The sequence below is a fragment of the Marmota monax genome, unplaced genomic scaffold (assembly GCF_021218885.2).
Source record: "Marmota monax isolate L192 unplaced genomic scaffold, Marmota_monax_Labrador192_F-V1.1 WCK01_AAM20220418_F8-fsc00087, whole genome shotgun sequence".
NCBI lineage: Eukaryota > Metazoa > Chordata > Mammalia > Rodentia > Sciuridae > Marmota > Marmota monax.
The window spans coordinates 2,431,249-2,450,583 of record NW_026693476.1 but is presented as its reverse complement, the minus strand read 5'-3'; the positions used below and the strand labels follow the sequence as shown (position 1 = coordinate 2,450,583).

The window sequence follows — 19,335 nt, the reverse complement described above, 5'->3', positions numbered from 1 at the left end:
AAGTATTTGAGTAAATCAGGCTATAGCAAACATATTACTTTGCTCATAACTAATGAAGTGACTAGGGTTATAAAGAATGCTAAAGTTGAAGACAGCTATTTCAGGGTATCCAAAAGTGTCTTTTTTCTCCTTCCCCCACCGAGGGGAAAAAGGAATTATAGACAGCCCTCCATCTCCATGGATTCTACATCCTTGAATTCAAACAACTGAAGATGATAGAAAATACTCAGAAAAAAAAATTGCATCTATACTGACTTATTTGCTTGTCATCATTCCCTCTCCACACAGTATGACAACTATTTACGTAGTGTTTATATTGTGTTAGGTAGATACGTGATCTAGAGATGCTATAAAGTATGTAGGAGGATGTGTGCAGGTTATATGCAAACACTGCACATTTTATAGAAGAGACGAGCTTCTGCAGATTTTGATATTTGAGGTGTGGGAGGGTTTTTTTGGAAGCTGTCCTCGGATACTGAGGAACAATATATTTTAAAACACTACATGGAATAAAGCATCAGGCTTCAAAGTAAAATTAACCATTTTCTAGATATTGATTAATATTGGTTTCAGACTTCTGAGAAGCTTAGATTGCTGTTTACTCAAGTTTTAATTTTTTTTTAATTCTCCCAAATAATGCAGGGTATAGAGCTTGTTTAGTTAGGTTTGGGAAAAGGATTTGGGGGAATAGCTTATTTTAAAAGAATTGCCTGTTGTTGAATACCAAATCAAAGCATCCTCTATTCTTTCCAGCTGCTCCAAGAATTGTGACACAGTCTTGTAGAGTCCTCCAAAGCACAGGTCCCAGGATCACATCATGACCTGAGTCCCAGTATCACAAAACCCGGGAGAAATGGTGAATAGATTTCATCTGGCATGCTCACTGCCATTTGAATGATTAGTAGTGGTGGCCTAGAATATTGTTCCGGAAGAGATTGCAACGTGGCCTCTGGGTCCACCATGCGGCCTGCTCAATGGTTTCATTAATGAGGTTCTTGGCATAAAAGTTAGCTAGAAGAGATCGAAATAAAACACACAGACTCAGTTACCTTATTTCTATTGCCAGGTCCGAGACGGCTCCCCTCTCTGGCTCCAACCTCTAACCGCCCAGCAGGGCAGCAAGGATTACTCAGGGCTAGCAGGAGAGAGAGAGAGTGAACACGCCTGGGAGTAGCCTTTTATTGGGGAACAAGAAATTCAGGGGAGAATTCCATCCAATGAAGGTTGAGGGGGGCTGCACTCCAAAGTCAGGGTCAGTGATTGAGCCCCCGGGATCAGTGGTCAGTCACACCCCCACACGGACGGGTTCTCTCATCAGGAGAGGGCCAGGAAAATTCCGACACAGCCAGAAGCCTCAGACCCAAACCGGGAGTCACCCAGTCACGCGTGAGAATGGCTCCCCATATCTGGGCAAGCAGGGAAGAGTGCCAGCACTGATTAATGTTTTCTAAATGGGCATATGGGCCCCATGTATATCATCTCTGGGTCAGCAACAGCACATGAAAGGGGGTTTCAACTGATTCTAAACTAAAAATCTGCCTGAATCTTAGGCTAATTTAGCAGAAATGTAATGACCGTATAATGGCAGTACTAGCTGATGCTTCTCTGCGCACATTTTTATCCCACACATTAAGAACACTGATGCATAGTTAGGACAGGGCTTCCTAACTATGGCACTGTGGACTATTCAGGCTGAATAATTCTTTGTTGTTGGGGGCTATCCTGTGCATTGTAGGGTTTTTACAACTTCCCTGGCCTCTACCTTCTAGATGCCGGTCTCACCCCTGCCCCTGCTGTGACAGCCAAAAAGTTTTTCTAGACATGTGGCCCTGGTTGAAAACCACTGATCTAGAAAAGTAGTAAGAACAAGGTGGTGATGTGATTAGAAGACATGTCTTTTGAAGAACAGTTGAAGGAACTGGGGCGATTTAATTTAAAGGAGACTAAATATAGCAATGCTCATTTCAATATTTGAAAGGTGCCATATGGGCCTGTTCTCCATCGCTCTGGAAGAAACAAAGCCACTGAGTGGAAAGTTCTAGGAGGTTAGATTTAGATTCAATATACAGAGGAATTTTCCAACACAACTCTTGGTACTGGCCTGAGATTGCAGAGTTCCCCATCATTGAATATACATGTACAAACAAGGGCTGGAAACCTCTTAGCCCTCTCTTGCTTAGGGTAGCAAGGAGTGTCTGCCACCAGATAAAAGATTGGGACAATTTTGAAGCCTCCTTTCAAATGATGACTGTAATCTGACATTTCCTGGTATTTTCTCTGGCCTTGCCATTGCTATCATTGCATATTCTAAATACGCTTCCTGAAAATTTTGTGAATAATAAAACAATGATAGCTGATATTTACCGAGTGTGTTGCCTCATTGATCTTATTTAATCCCCATAATTCCATGAAATAGATTCTATTATCTTTGTTTTCTAGATGAGGAGGCTGAGGCCTAATGGCTAGTAACTCCCTGAGGGCTCATCCTGGGGAAATCAGAGCAGGATTAATTTAAGGTCTGAGTTGCCATCATCATCGGTCTTGGTTATCTTACCGTATTTACATATCCCACATTTTATAAATCTAAGGGTTCAAATCTGTTGTGAGGCTTGTGTTTTAAACAATTGTAACCAATGGAAGGACAGCATGCACAGTTTAACACAGATTGAAAAAATTCATATCCCCTAAGAGGTGTCTTTTATCTGAGACTCTGAAAGGAAAACTGGGAGTGTCAGGTGGAAGATTCCAGAATATGCATAAACAGATACCTTTCCCAAAAACAATATTTGAGTTGGGAGCAATGTCATTCTTTTTTATTAGTCAGCCTGCTCTATTTATAACTGTCCCCTGATTGTCATGATGCAGGCATTAGCATTTCATCATCCTGTGCACAACGTTTTCCACCGGCACTAGCAGAGCCAGACAAAAGTCAATACAAGGTTGATTACTAGTCCTTTTCCTAATCAGACCTGTATTCCCTGTTCCTCCTTATTCTCACTGCCGAGAAAGAAAAAAGAAAGAAAAGAAAACATCTCCAGAAGATTCCCTCAGCAATATAACCGGTCCCATTGTGTTTAATAACAAGCACACTTCAGACCTTTCATGACCCTCCCATGAAGTGCTTGTACTGTTAGAGAAGGCAGGAATTCCTGTCTGTGTGGTTTAAACTGAAACAGCCTCCTACTTGTAGGTTTTCCAAACTGGAGCTTAGGAAAGATGTCCAAGTGAGGCCACTGCAACTGGGTGAGGTTTGGCTGCTAACGAACATTTCCCTTTCATGGTTGACTCTAGTTGTGCTGGTTGCTGTTCTGTGGGCTCACAACCTCCCTCTGTCTCATCTGGCATCACCTTGTTCTCCTCACCTCTCATTCCTCTAGTCAGCCATAGACGAGAGCAAGACCACTGCTCAGAGGTGGCCTGGCCATTAAATATTAGTTGTTATTTTTAAATCATAGAGTTAATTCTTATTTTTATCCCTTCTCCCTGCCTTCCAATTTAAATGACTCCCGATAGTTTAAAAAAGTTCAAACTGAACTAGAGTTTCAGACCATCTTAAAACGCCAACCCTTGTCCTCTTCTGGAAACCTGTGTTCTCACCAAACTGATTTGTTCATTGTCTCTGACTGCTCTCTGCCTAGAACACCCTTCTGCCTCCTCTTGGGTTATCAAAAGTGGGACCACTCAAATCCTGGCCTCGCTTATCACCAGCCTCAGATGCCTCCCCCTGAAGGCCAGCCCAGAGCTTCTCTCCCATCTCTTTGCTTCAGGTATTTAAGGGAGCAGGGCAGAAGGTGGGCCTCAGAAGGCTGAGCCTGTGAGAAGGGAGGAGGGCAAGGGCCAACACTACGGATTTGGGGCTGGAAATGGGAGGGAGGAGGTGGACAGGACAAGCTCCCTCTGGGAAGAATGTGGCTCCACTTAGCCCATCCTCCTCGTCAGTCCCTGTGGCTGTAAGTCCCTGTGATCTGGGTCTCAGGAAGATGGATGGCCTAACAGAGCCAGTGATCTATAATCTAGATTACCTTTGCAACACCCTAAAGCCACAATGACTCTTTTGACTTTTCATTCTTTTTCTTGCCCTCAGGAAACCCAACCCTGTCACTGAGGAGACTTAGAGAAGTACTTGGGCCGGCTGCATCTCAGAAAGCCTAGCCCTGGGATCCATTTGCTGTTTATTCATCAATAAAGCTAGAAACAAGCTCATCTGTCACCCTCAGAGCTCTTCTCTGACACCTATCTTAGGTGGTCTCATTCCTCTATGTTATGAAATGGGGCCTGGTGTCATATTGTATGCTCTAAGGCGTCTATCATTCACTCTTTTTATTTCAGTAATGCTAGAAAGTCTTCCCATTGAAAATAGACAACTGCATACTGGAAATCGAGAGGGAGCATACTGTTCAGTCTTTCAACAGTCCTGCCAGGGGGTCCATTGCACAACCTTACCTATAGGGACCATGTTCTCACATGTTGGACTCAGGCACAGTGCTGTAGGTGTGGCTGTGTAAGGTCTGAGAACTGCAGTGTGAAATCAGGCTGTCACACCTACCCCTTCAAGGCTTGGCCTCCTGGTACCACAGTCGTCGGAAGCAGACCACATCCTGGGGCTACATGCACCTATGACAACCCTTGCCTGGCCATACCTAGGATGCTACTAAAACCCAAAGCAGGGGAGATAGTCCCTGTCCTAAAAATCAATAGTCATCCCTGACTGAAGTCTTCTGTGGACATGTCTATCTGTAACAGACACAAAGAAAGTTTCCTTGGCCTTCCAGCCTGGAACCTGGCATTGATCCAGGGATAGGCTACAGAGCTATGACGAAATTCAAAATGTCTCTTTTATTTTCTGATGAAGATCTCTGCACATCCAGATACGTTTTTAGAAAAAGGATGGTTTAAGTATAAAAATAAAATATTGATTTGAACATAGAAAGTGAAAAATACACATTAATCTTACATTTTTATAAAAGTTGAATCCATAGAAGCTCAAGAAGAGTTTACATAAATTTGTGAATATTTTGTTCCATTTCTTTCTCCACTTCTGGCTCCCTACCTCTATGCCCCATCCATTCTAGACTTTTACTGTGGATCTCTAAATATGCCAGGCTGTTTCTTGCCTCTATGCCTTTGTTCTTGAGTTTTTTCAGGTTCTTGGAACAGGACAGGGACTTAATAATGTTTGTCAAAGAAATGCTCCACCTTACAGACTGCTCCTCTCAGTACCTGCACGTAGCATCTGAAGTACATGGAAATAACAAATATCCATACTGTGCTCCTAAGGGGAACTAACCCATTCTTAAGTTTAAAAAGCCACTTATGGGAAAAATTACCATTTCTCTTCCTCTCTAAAGGAAAACAGACTTTAAAAAATTATGGCATGTGAAATCTTGCTGATGCTATGGATTATAACAAAATGATTTGGAGGGTTAGAAATTAGGGGAAACCTGGATGGCTGTGGTTAAGAAAAGAAATTAATTGATAACAGTTAAACTTCATTGATAACAGTTGTGTTTGATGATAAGTTAAACTTGAGTCCTGTTGGTCATTTCTCTCCATGCATAAGGAACAAAATAGAGTTCTCTCTCTAAATAAAATAGGTACTTTGTAGGGAATGAAGAGTTAAGTTTCCAGCAATAATGCATACTAAATATCCTTAAAAAAAATAAAGACCTTACTAAAAATATTTTAAATGCTGAGTAAAACCAAAGCAAACCACACAAACACATTTCTGAATACTTGGTTTTGCTGGCAAGAAAAATAACAAAGTCTTGCAGTGGCTAAAAATGAAGCAAAAACATGAATCTAGACTGGTGGGAGTTGCTGAACACAGTGGCTATCTACATGCCCCACAAACCAAATCTTCTGTCTTAAGAGCCAGGCAAAATACTAGCGTCAAAAATAAGGGTTCACGCAAGGGAGGGACTAATTGGAGACCCACATAAGCTAGAACTCTTTCCCACAAAAGACAACAACCCTATTTGGTCTTCGTTCTGGGTGAAAGGAAAAAAATATTCTCAGAAATTATGTCTATACAAGATAGTCATCATGCAAGTTTGAGTTGTGTATCCACAATGCCTCCAGTCCCAAAAGACTTTGAATCAGGAACTAGTTTTAAAGACCTCTCATTGGTGAAGTTCCACGGCCTACTAGAAGTAAAAGCAAATATTCTCTGAAGAAATGTATCTTTTTTTTTTTTAGCCCAAATCTCAACAAATGTCAGATAAAATCCCCCCAAATAAGAGGTCATAATAAAAAGTCACTTAAAATACACAAGGAAGAAGTTACCAAGAGCGGGAATGGATGTAAGCAAGGGCAGATATAGAAATGAGAAGACGTCAGCTCTTGAAACTATCAGATACAAAATATGAAATAAGTGTTTTTAATGTGTTAAAATAAATAAGGAAATGGAGAGCCCAAATAATGAACAAAAGGAAAAAAAGAACAGCTGAATTTGAAAAAGAATCAGGACATTAAAATAAATAATTGAAATTTGAAACTCACTGGACAGGTTAAGTAGATTGGATACATCCGGAAAAAAAAAGAATTAGTTAAGCAGAAGTAAATATTGAAGAAATCACACAGGATGCAGTACAGAGAAACAGGCGATTAAAAATACAAAGGGAGATACATGAAGACCAAATGAGTTTGAATTCGTATCTAATCAGAGGTCCAGAAAAAGAGACTAGACAAGGAAAGAGAAGCAACTTTCAGAGAGAGAAATACCAAATTGTTTCTAGTATCTACGAAAGAATCAAATCTTCATTTTCAAGAAGCTCAATGAATCTGAGGTAGGGAAAAGAGAGAGAGAGAGAGAGAGAGAGAGAGAGAGAGAGAGAGAGAGAGAGAACAGAAGACGACATTTGACAGTGAAATCGAAAAAAATGAAGACCAAAAGAACATCGAAAATATTAAGAGAGCAGACAAATAATCTAGAAAGAAACATTACTTGACAAGGGAACAAAGGAAGACAAGAAACACGATGGTATTCTATATCTTTAAAGTGCTGAGAGTGTATCTATAATATCTAGCAGGTATTATGGACACTAATATGATAAAGACAGAATATACTACCCACCATTAAGGCTTTATGTCCATTAGAAAGACTCCTGGATGCTGCTATAAAAGCTTAGAGGTAAGATTGATTCCTTCACCAAAGGATAGAAACAGCCTTAATGGTCACCCAAGAATCTTCTTCAGGCATATGGAATAAGTGGGAGATACAAGTTACAAAGCTTTTATTGTCCGGAAATCCGTGTTACCAAAAAACTTCCAGAGACCAACCAAAAAAGCATTTCTTGACTAGCACAGAACCTGACGCCTAGGCAGCTCTGAGCTGCCACTAGGACACCAAAGCTTGTCCTTCCACCAGCAGCCAAGCAGGGGTGGTGGCATCTTCCCTTCACCCTTGAGCAACACACTCACAGATCAAGGCCAGAGACAAAAACAAAGGTTCCGTAAACTTATGTAGAAATAATTTTTGAAATTAAAAAATTATTGATTTTTTAAAAAAAATTTATAAATGACAGCAGTGTTATTTAGGAATTTAAAGTCAGGAAAACCAGAAGTTTTAAAATTTTAGGCTAGGTATACATTATTTATTTTATAGTTCAGAATCCTTTATGAATTGCACATTGGGCATGGGTGGGTACCACTACCATCTTTTTAATGCCTAGGGCATTATTTCTGAGCTTGAAGGAGAAATACTTAAGACCCTGGAAGGGAACCATCTTCTTCATTGGTGCCTGTCCTCAGGATGTATGTAGTGTCAGTGCCTAGCATGAAGAAAATGTTCTAAAAATGTTAGTTCCCATTCTTCAGGAACAGAAACATTTTTGTTTCTTCCAGGTGTGAGAGGTCTGCAGGGCATGGCTAGAGTTCATACCTATTTGAATTTCTAAGAATTTCAATGACTCAAAGGGGACAATGGGTAAAACAACTAAAATTAGAACAGGCTTATTAAATGTGAGGTATATAGCCACGGTATGGTTGGAACCTCAAGGAAGCATTTTTCTCTGAGCACATAAAGTAGATTGTACCTCTTTGAATATAGGAATGAAACATCTCTAGGAGTCTGAGGATCTTCAGAAGCATGAACTTCAATCAAGGCTCTAACTGGTCACAAGCTTCTTTCTTCCCTAGTATTAGAGAAGTGAGCTCATTGTTGAACTTTTAACATTTTCTTTGCAGTTTTATAATGCTCTGCTTCATGTTGGGATTGGGGTTTGGGAAAGTAAATTAACTATTTATTCAAAGAGAGAGAGAGAGAGAGAGAATTAAATAGGTGATAAAATACGGAAATAAATTGGTCAGTGCAGTGGATGGGGTCTCTACCTCACGTCCAGATGTCCTCTGTCCATTCAACTGGTACCCTTGAAGCCAAGGGCACTTTAGCTAGGCATATCTTAATTATCCAGGTTTCAGAACTATGCCTGTTCTAGAATTCCTTAGGCAGATTCAGAGAGGATTACTATTTTTACATTTGGCTGCTAAGATTTCTGGGCCTCTTTTCAAACTCTTAAGAAAGGAGTTTTTTTCCTATTCACTTTAACCAATTAAACAGTATTACCAAAACCTATAATTCAGTTGTTCTTTCAAGGTACTTAAACAACCAGGAGACACATCAGTAGCGCTTATTCTGGAGCATGAGATTCTTAATAATGTACTGCATCCTTTCTGCTTACTTGTAAGCTACAGACTCCTCATTCTCTAGCATGTGATCTTTCCCCCAGCTAATTTTTTGAGAGGAGACCAGCGGCAATGTGTATCAGAAACTATCTCTGTGTCCTCATTATACTCAGTACGCTGCGCCTAGTTTGTTGTTATGACACTTGTCACATTATATTGAAATGATCTGTTTACAAATTTGTGTCTCCTTTAGTCGCCTCTGAGTTTCTCAAGAGCAAGGACTGTCTTTTATTTTTGTGTAATAAGATGTTAAATCTAAAGTTTCAGCTGAGGTTCCAAGATACAATAGATGCCAAAGTGAGGTACTGCATCATTATGCAGAATTTATAAAGGGAATCTTGACAATCATTTCCATAATTCTTAGCCACCTCACTCAGACGAAGGGTATAAAAAGAGCTTAGAGTAGGGAAGGGAGATTTGTGAAGATATTTCTTTGGAGACAAAAACTTTTCTGTGCTGTGAGAACCTCCTCCTTTCCCTCTCCAACACACAAATACAAAGCTTAACTTGAAGATCTTATTATATGCTCCCTCCTGAAATGAGCTGGGGGGATACGGATAATTGGAATCTACATCATACTTGAGAAATTCAACATGGTCTAGAACAGAACAGATGAGAGAGAGAGAGAGGGAGAGAGAGAGAGAGAGAAAGCTGCATTTGAGTGGTCACTGCTCTTTCAAGAGGCCACGAGTATGTATTTCCCATGTTGAGTCCTTACCAGTGGAAACACCTGAGAGAGGGGATTTGAACGGAGAATCTTGTGTGAAGTGGACTCTTCAGTAAACCAGAGTCTGAGGTGACATAAGGTTGCTGAAGGAGAACCAAATTTTCATGAGAGGCTTCAGAATTTTCTTCATGTATTTCCCTACTGAATGCACTTTAAAAGGTCAGGAGAAAAAAATAATTTTTTCTTTGATTATGACTACTTGTCACTCTGTATTCAATGTATCCGTCATATTTATTTCTCTAAGTGTCAGACATGGGGCCTGACTCATCCTAGGGATTTGATAATGCTGAATTGAGATGACCTGATTTGGGTACATATTCTTCTACCACTGTACCAAACTATGCTCATGAGCTAGCCCAACTCCGTGAAGGTCCATATTTCAATTTCAGGGTTTTGTCATAACTGTGTGTTGGATAGCCGAAAATGCCAGGAGTTTCCTGAGAAGTCAGAAGAGGCTATGAATATTTAATTGTTTTCCACTGTCACTCCACAAAAGGGAGACTTGGCAAAGGGCCGCATTAGGAGTAAGAGAAGCCGATGGCCTCTATTTCACTTTCTCCACCTTGCAATAACTTTCATCCTTAAATTGATAATAAAGCAAAACTCTATCAGAAGAAATTTATTCCTTTGATCTTGTTCTTAAAGTACTTAGTATAATATTTAATCCCATTAACCATGGATACCTGAATGAATGAGAATTATCTCTCTGAGAGTAGGGTTGGATGATAAATTAGGAAGAGGAGACTGAAGGGAATAACATCACCAAGATGGCGGAATAGGAAGCTCCTGCACTCATATTCTCCATTTGGCAACCACTGATGGATAAAAGTGACTTTGTGGAAGTTTTGGGATCCAAGTAGGATGTTGCAAAACCATAGTAAAGGACAAGACTGAAGAAGGTCATTTTGAAAAGACAGGCTCACTCCCAGGAGGCAGGCTCACTAACCATGGTCCCAGTTTCAGATCTAGAAACAGTTCCATCTCTGTGGGTTCACCCTGCATGAACTTGGTCTTACCACCAGCATCATCTGGTGCTGTGATGTCCCTAGTAATATACTATATGTTTCAGCTCACTTGTAAGCTACACAGTCTCTTATTTTTTAGTGTACAACATGCCCTTTGGTGAATTTTTGAGGAAAATCAGTGGTAGTATGTATTAGAGAAGTCTAGGAGGAGTCATGCACTGGTGCCTCAGGCTCACTGACCTGGGTCCCTGCTGTGTATCTTAAATCAGCCTGTGACCTGCCCATTCCTTCAGGTTCCTGCCCATTAAGGAACCCGAAGAGAGACACATCCATCTGTACCCTGTAAGGTAGGCCCGCAAACTTTAATCTCTATTGTGGATCCAGAAGAAGACTTGTGACTTGGTTCCAGCTCCTTTCATCCCAAGGAGCCAGGTTTGCCTGCTTAATGACCTGGAAGGAACCCTCCAAGGGACCTGGCATGAGCCACAGCTATATGCATACATGGTAATAGTTCTACCACCTTTTGGCCCAATTGTAGACACTGATGCAGACATTTGTCCAAGTCCCACACCTACTGACCAAGGTCTGCTAAAAGTCCAGTTCACTCAGGGATCAGACAGGACCCATACATACCCAAACCACTGGACCCTGCAGCAGACCTAGAAGCAACTACTGGCTCGAACCCGACTGGAATGTGATACTAAAAGCAATTCATCAACCCAAGGACCTGACAGGAAAAGGATACCTGCTAAACCCAATCTGTAAAGACTTGAAGCAGGTGTGTCTTTCTTCAAATGTACAGATACCAATGCAAAGGCTCTATGCATGATGACGAATCAGCAAACATAACCCCACTGAAAGAAACTGATAAGGCTTCAGCAACCAAATTCAGAGAAATGAAATTCTCTTAATTGCTTGACTACATATTCAAAATAATAATCTTAAAGAAGTGCTGAGAGCCACGGCTGAGTAGGAATGGCCCCTGGCATTTTGCCAATAGTATTGATTGACAGGCGAGGCATTACTATCCGCCTCAGCCGCTACTTTGCAGTTCTCACGCTACTTTGGAGTTCTCGTGGGGATTCCCGGAGAGTTCCCATTGGTTGGGGAAGTGCAGGAGGAGGGATTTCTGGAGGATATTTCCGGATGCTGGTTCCTGGAGGAGCCGCGTGGCGTCCGGGAGGAGTTCCCGGGAGCGTGTGTGGAGAGTGCTGGTGGAGTTCAGAAATAAAGTTTATTCCTGCTTCAGTGGCTCGTGATTTGTGCCCAGCCAGACTGCGGCAAAGAAGCTCAATGAGATGCAAGAAACAGATTAAAAAACTATCATGGAAAAATCAGGAATAAAATGAGAGTTTTGCCAGGTGTGATAGTGTACGCCTTGTATCCCAGCAACTCGGGAGGCTGAAACAGGAGGATTGTGAGTTCAAAGCCAGCCTCAGCAATGGCAAGGCATTAAGCTATTCAGTGAGGCCCTGTCTCTAAATAAAATACAAAATAGAGCTGGAGATGTGGCTCAGTGGTTAAGTGCCCCTGAGTTCAATCCCTAGTACCAAAAAAAAAAAAAATGAGAGGTTTAATAAAGAAATAGAAAAGAACCAAACAAATCCTTTCACTGAAGAAGACAACGACAGAAGTGAACATTTAATGGATACCTTCAACAGCAAGTAAGATCAAGCAGAAGAAAGAAGCAGTGAACTTGAAAACAGGTTATTTGAAATTTGAAAGACAAAAAGAAAAAAAGAATGAGGAAAAGTGAAGAAAGTCTATGGTGTCTATGGAATACTATCAAGTAAACAAGCATGCCTTAGTTGAGTCTTAGAAGAATAGAGAAGGAAAGGGGAAGAAAGCTAGAAGTAATAGCCTCAAACTCTCCAAACCTTGGGAGGGATATCTAGATTAGTGAAACCCAAAAGCCCCCAAGTAAGGCTGACACAAAGAATATTACCAGAAGACATATTATAATCAAATTGTAAACGTGAGACAATGAGAATCTTGAAAGCAGGAAAGAGAGACTTGGCACATACAAGGGAAACTTCACAAGGTTATCAGCAGATTTCTCAGCAGAAATATTGTGGGTCAGGAGAGAATGGAATGATACATTCAATGATGAAAGAAAAAAATTGCTGACTGAAAATAATGTATGCAGTAAAGCTATCATTCAGAAATGAATGATATATGAAAACATTTTCAGAGAAACAAAAGGTAAGGGAACCATCACCACTAGACCTGCCTTACAAGACATGCTAAAGAGAGTTCTTCAAGTTGAAATGCAAGGATACAGAGTAGTAATGTGAAATGAAGATACAAAACTCACTGGTAAAAATTATTGTACCGTGAAGTTGACAATATTCTAATACTATAATAGTGTGTATAAATCACATCTGACTCTAGAGTAAAGTTGAGAGAACTAAGTATTAATAATGACTATAGCTATTATAATTTGTTGATGGTCGCACAATGTAAAAAGATCTAAAGTGTGACATCAATAGTAAAAAGTTCAGGAGTGATAAAATGCAGTTTTTGTATGCAATTGAAGTTATGTTGTATTAATTTAAAATAAATTCTTATAGCTATAAAGATGTTTTAAGGGGGTGGGGATGTAACTCCATGGTAGTGCATTTTCCCAGCATGTATGAGGTCCTATGTTCAATCCCTAGCATTGAAAGAAAAAATGTGTTGTCATATAGACTCATGCTAACCCAATGGGAAAAAACAAACTAGTAGATCCACAAAATATAAAGCAAAAGGAATTAAAATATGGCATTAAAAAATGAACAAACAAAAATCAAGATACAAAAGAAGCCAGAAAGACAGGAATAAAGTAACAAAGCAACTATAAACCAGTCAGAAAACAATTTCAACATAAAAAAGAAGTTAACTATGTATTAATTAATACTTACTTTAAATGAAAATGGGCTATATTTTCCAAACAAAAGACATAGAGTGGATGAATGTATTTAAAAACAAGATCCAATAATATGCTGCCCATATGAGACTTATTACAGTCTTAAGGACAAAGACTAAAGAGAAGAAAATATTCCATGCAAATGTTAACTGAAAGAGAGCATGAATGGCGATACTTAGTTCAGACAAAATTGTCCTTTGTTCAAAATTTATCATGATAGACAAAGAAGGTTAGTCTATAATGACAAAGGGGTTAATTCATCCAGAGGATATAACAGTTGTAAATATGATGCACCAACATCAGATCACCTAAGCACATGAGCAAAGGTTAACAAAACTGAAGGGAGTAGAGATGAGAATACAATAATGGTAGAATACTTTCATGCCCCACTTTCAACAATGGCTAAGTCATCCAGACAGAAACTCATCAAAGAAATAGTGAACTTGAATAACACTATAGACCAAATGAACCTTTTAGACATATACAGAACATTCCATCCAATCGTAGTAGAATAGACACTCTTTCCAAGTGCACACAGAATATTTTCCAGGCTAGATCATATACTGGGCCACAAAAGAAGTCTTCACAAACTTAAAGAGATTGAAATCTATCAAGTATCTTTTCCAAACACAATGGTATGAAACTAGGAATTGAAAACAGGAGGAAAATTAGAAAATTCACAAATACGTGGAAGTTAAGGAACACAATTCTGAACAACAAATGGGCCAAAGAAGAAGACGTAGAAAGGCAAAATAAAATGTATCTTGAGGGCTGGGATTGCAGCTTAGTTCAATCCCTAGTACTCTGCCCCCCCCCAAAAAATGTATTTTGAGATAAATCAAAAATAGAAACATGTGAAAAACAGAAAGTCTGTTGGTCCATTTTCAATGTATAGTATGTTGCCTTAAATGTAAAATTACTTGACACTCAAGAAAAGCAGCAGAAGGGGAGAACAGAGTGGAAAGTTACAAGCAGGTAACACCAGAATGTGAAAAATTCACAGCCCCTTGAGAATAGAAGGGAAGAGGGAAGGAACCAACTTAATCAATAAGGATAAAATGCAGTGTATGCCCAAATGCACTCAACCCAAGAAGGCCTTCCCAGCACAAGGGAGGTGGGAGCAACTGAAGGTATATTTCTTTAAATAAGCCAATAGGACATAGTAAAACCTAGGCAATATACCCCCATGGTACTCAGTCAATGAGGAACCAAGGGAAGGGCTGTGCATACTAGGGAATAAAATGCTGATTATAACAGCTCTGGGTGTCCGTTCACCCAAACACCCAGTCTTGCAAGACCATCAATAAAGAGCTCCACTTTTGCTATACTTCATGTCTCTAAGTCCATTCTTTGGGTTTGGACAGGTGAGCATGTTTCTCACAAAATATAGCATACCAGACCTTACTCTCAGGATTTGGCAAAAGCAGTTCTTATAGACAAAGTTTATAGCAGTAAACACCTACATGAATAAAAAAAATATCTTAAACAAACCTAAGTTTAAACCTTAAGGAACTGGAAAAGAAGAACAAAGTAAGTCAGAAGTTAGCAAAAGAAAGGAAATAACAAATCTTAGAGTAAGAATAATAAAGTCTACAAAGAAACTAGAAAACATCAGTGAAACTGAGTTGGTTTTTTTGAATGAAATTAACAACACTTTAGTTAGACTACACAATAATAAGAGAGAGGGAGAGGACTTAAATAAATTATAAATGAACAAGAAGTTGTTATAACTGATACCATAGAAATACAAAGGATCATAAAAGACTCCTATGTATGATTAAACACCAAGTTGAATAACCTAGACAAAATGGAGAAATTATAAGAAACAAGTTGTAATAAACAAGATTAAATCATAAAGAAATAGAAAATTTGAACAGATCAATAATTATTAATGAATTAATTTCTGAACAAGAAATTAAGAAAACAATCCAGTTTACAATAGCATCAAAAAATAATAAAAGACTTAGAATGAATTTAACCAAGGAGGTGAAAGAGTTATACACTAAACACTATATATTTTGCAAAGTTTTGATTAATGAGATGGAAGGAGACACAAGTAATTGAAAGATATTCTGTGTCCATGGATTGGGAGAATTATGTTGCTAATATTTCTATAGTTCCCACAGTGATTCTTGCCAAGCCCATCTTGAGCAAGAACAAAACTGAAAGCATTATACACTCTTACTTTTCTAAAATTTCAAATTATAGTAATTGAAAGACATATAGACCAATGGAACAGAATCAGTTAGGAGCCCAGAAATAAACCCATTCATACACAACCAACTAAACTTTGACAAGTGCACCCACCGGGAATATCAATAGCAAAAGGATATCTTCAATAAACCATGGTGGGAAAGCTATGTAAAAGAATGAAATTGGATACTTTTCTTGCACCATGTGCAAAAATTGACTTGAAATGGATGATTTGGGAAGATGGTAGAATACAGGAAGCCTGTGTTTCTAGTTGCTCCATGAATTGGATCCAAGCTGCCAGAGTACTGCTTCTCAGTGAGGTTGGTAAAAGAGGGAATTCACTTATATTCAATATCAGATACTCAGAATCTCTTAGAGATTCAGAAAGTTGGGTTCATTGAACAAAGAACAACAAAGAACACATTGGAGCTAAGTGGATTGTGGCAGTGGGAGTGGCACTGGTTCATGGCAGAGGGGAGGGATAATATCAACAGAGAGAAACACAATGGATAAATCTGGCACAGAAAAACCTATAGATTAGAAAAGCAACCTGAACTTAGTTGATCCAGAAACTGCACAGTAAGCTAGTGTTTGAAAAATGCTATTTCTCAATTGGCAGGCAGAGAGCGGGGGCATAGGCCATCTTGAGGAGCTTGCTGCTGTGGGAGCCGGAAGATTATAGCAAACATAGCCATCCTGTCCCTGAAAGTGCCTGTTGTGTGGCCTAGGATGTGCCTAGCAGAATGTGAGTGAAACAGGCACAGAGAAGATTGTACCCAGTGGGGGTTAAAGTCAGAACTATGGAGGGGTGTGCAACTTCTTTGAGTCTGGCCGTCCACCTGGCCAGCTGAAGAGGATCAGGAAACTGAATAGGCAGGTGTGAATGCACTTGGGGACTATTCTTGAGAAGGCCACATTCTTGGACAGCAGAGTGTATGAGACCTATGGAGGGGTGGTTCCCTTCCCCCATGAGTAGAATTCTTGGGAGCCTCCTGAGATAGAGACTCCTAGCACAGGTCAACATCTATCTGGACCCTACGGGGTGTGTTGATCTAATCTATTCAGAGCAGATACCACCCAACAAATTCCCTAGAGGCTGATAAGGTCTAAGCCACAGCTACACTGGAACTTCCCTTTTGGAACTCTGTAGTAGCCCCACCCTGGGAGTACCTCAGTCTGGTCTTTGGGGACAAAACTCCAATTGATAGTGTTTTCCATTTCATCCTACCTTATACAGGTAAGAAGAAAATCTGAGCTATTTCAACCAGTTTGTTTTGGCCACTCCAACTGGTACCTTGAAGAGGAAGAGGTTAACAAGCTCCAGCATGCTCTCTTGCGTTTCTCTCTCTCTCTCTCTCTCTCTCTCTCTCTCTCTCTCTCTCTCTCTAACCCAAGAAGAAATGGAAAGAAGGCAGTGACCATTCATCCTTAACCCTGGTTTTGACCATCTCACTAGATAAAATTATTTCATGAAGAATCTTTTTTACCTTTTTTTGTTCATATTGTGTTGTTGATATATAAATATACACACACACATATATACATATATACATATTTGTCTCTTTTTTCATTTTTGGCAATTTTTACAATGATTATTTTTCCTTGTCTTTTGAGGGTTGGGATTTTAGTTTATTTTCTCTTGTTTCTCTCAATTTATCCTTTCTTCTCCTGTTGACAGTCAAACTCTCTTGCTCTCGCTCTCTCCCCCCATTTACTTTGTCTTTTCTATTTTTTCTCCTCCTCCTTCTTTATAATCATCACTTGCTATATCTGTTCTGCATTTTTTCTGGTTCACATTGTAAACATTCTAAACTTTCTTATCACATTTTCCTTTCTCTTAATGAACTGTATTTTCACCATCTTTTAGATTTGCTTTTCATAGCTCCTGCCCCCATCATTCATGTTGTTGCACTTACTAGTACTTATTAGTACTGTGGATGGCACAGTTGACACCTACTGTTTACTTTAACTCATGGTTTTCGTTTCTATTGGCAATGGTTGACCTCGCTTTTCCTGTTTTTGTGGTAACTAGTGTTGTAGATATCGTAGGAGGCACTGGATATTTATTTTAATGCTGCGTATTGTTTGCTCCAGTTGTTATTATTGTGTTTCCCCTTTACTGAGCAGTGCTCAGAGTCTACAGGAACACAAGTTCACAGGGTAGAGACTCTGCTGCTGACCTAAATCCAGCCAAGAGAATACTTATCTTGATTCACACAGATTAATCACACTCAAACCTCAGTGATTCTTTAATACAAAGAACAGAAGAGATGAAATCCCTCAAATTAAGCCAGGTACAGTGGTGCATGCCTGTAATCCCATGACTTGGGAAGCTGTGGCAGGAGGATTGCAAGTATGAGCCAGTCTCAGCAAATTGGTGAGGTCCTAAGCAATTTAGTGACATCGTGCCTCAGAATTAAAAATTTTAAAACGGGCTGGGGATATAGCTCAGTGGTGAAGCACCCCTCTGTTAAATCCCTAATACCCCACCTCAAAAAAAAAAAAAAAAGAAAAGAAAAGAAAAAGAAAAAGAAAAAGACCAGGCCCAAGTAGGAATGATTAGGGGGTCTCTCAGATCCCATTCATGGACATTCACTTCAACAGCAAAATTCAACAGAGAATTAGCACAAAGTCTATGAACATCATACCTCTGAGGAGTCTCAATCTAGGTCATTCCAGGTCACTTTTGCAAGAGAAGTCAGTCCCCTAAAAAGTCCTACATATAAGAGTGGATGAGAAATCCATCCCAACAGATCATAAAGCCCAACAGAGTCTTCCTTCCTCTGCTGCCACCAAAGTACATGGTCCTTCTGAGGAAGCTAAGGCCATGTTGGGGTGAGGCCCTCACTTCATCCAGTAAAGCAGTCCATGACATGGCCTCTGTATCTGGCCTGTCCTGTTTATACTCTGTCCTCATCCAGCATGACAACAAGGTGACCATCATGGAGGATAAAATCAATGCCCTCATTTTAAAACCTGGTGTAAATGATGAACTTTTTGGCTTGATTTTTTTGCAAAGGCCTTGGCCAATGTTAACACTGGGAGCCTCATTTGCAACACAGGTGCTGGTGGGCCTGCTCCAACAGCTGGTGTGGCAACAGCAGGAGGTCCTGTCCCCATCACCACAGCTTCCTCAGCTGAGGAGAAGAAAATGCAAGCAAAGAAGGAAGAATCTGAGGAGCCCAATGATTACATGGGATTTGGTCTTTTTGACTAAACTCTTATAACATGTACAATAAAAAGCTGAATTTTGCTGATAGTTTTTTTTTTTTTGGAGGGGAAATCACAGGAATACAAAAAATATGGGGGAAAAAAGGTAACATGATGCCTCCTAAAATTTGTAATTCACCAGCAACAACTCTGAAGATATTAAAGTGGATGAAATATCAGATAAAGAATTCAGAAGAATGATTATAAAAATGATCAATAAGTTCCAAGAGAACACCGAAAAATAGCTAAATAAATTAAGGAGGCCAGTTCAGGATATGAATAAGAAATTCAATAAGAAGATAGAGATATAAATAAATAAATAGTTGAGAGTCTTTATTTAATAGAGTAGGCATACTGAAGACAACATCTCAGAACTGGAAGACAAAGTGGTTGGCCTTGAACATTCAGACAATATGAAGAAAAGAAAAGAAGTAACTATGGCCAGAGAATATAAGAACTCTGGGACAACATTAAGAGACCATGGTTAAGAACCACTGGTATTGAAGAAGACTATGTAATATGTCCTAATAGCATGACCCTTTTTAGGGCAATAATAATACACAATTTTTCTAAACCTTGAAAATCAAATGGACATCCAGATACAGGGTTCATTCAGAACTCCAAAAGACAGGAACCTCAAAAAAAGAACACAT

The 19,335-nt window shown here is 39.6% G+C and overlaps 2 protein-coding genes across 2 annotated transcripts in view; one reads left to right on the top strand and one right to left on the bottom strand.

The window, feature by feature from the left end:
• Vtcn1 (V-set domain containing T cell activation inhibitor 1) overlaps positions 1–19,335 on the bottom strand; it is a 62,729-nt gene that overhangs the window by 25,223 nt on the left and 18,171 nt on the right. The gene's annotated exons all lie outside the window — the stretch shown is intronic.
• LOC124102007 (large ribosomal subunit protein P1-like) lies at positions 18,346–18,689 on the top strand. The gene is made up of 2 exons (XM_046458266.1): positions 18,346–18,432; positions 18,492–18,689. The coding sequence occupies exons 1-2, from the start codon at positions 18,346–18,348 to the stop codon at positions 18,687–18,689; spliced, it is 285 nt and encodes a 94-aa protein (XP_046314222.1).

Bases quoted from the DNA above. Each gene is read 5' to 3' on its own strand.
- LOC124102007 (XM_046458266.1), top strand. From the start codon at position 18,346: ATGGCCTCTGTATCTGGCCTGTCCTGTTTATACTCTGTCCTCATCCAG. The intron at 18,433-18,491 runs GCCCTCATTTTA...TTTTTTGCAAAG, and splicing joins TCATGGAGGATAAAATCAAT to GCCTTGGCCAATGTTAACAC.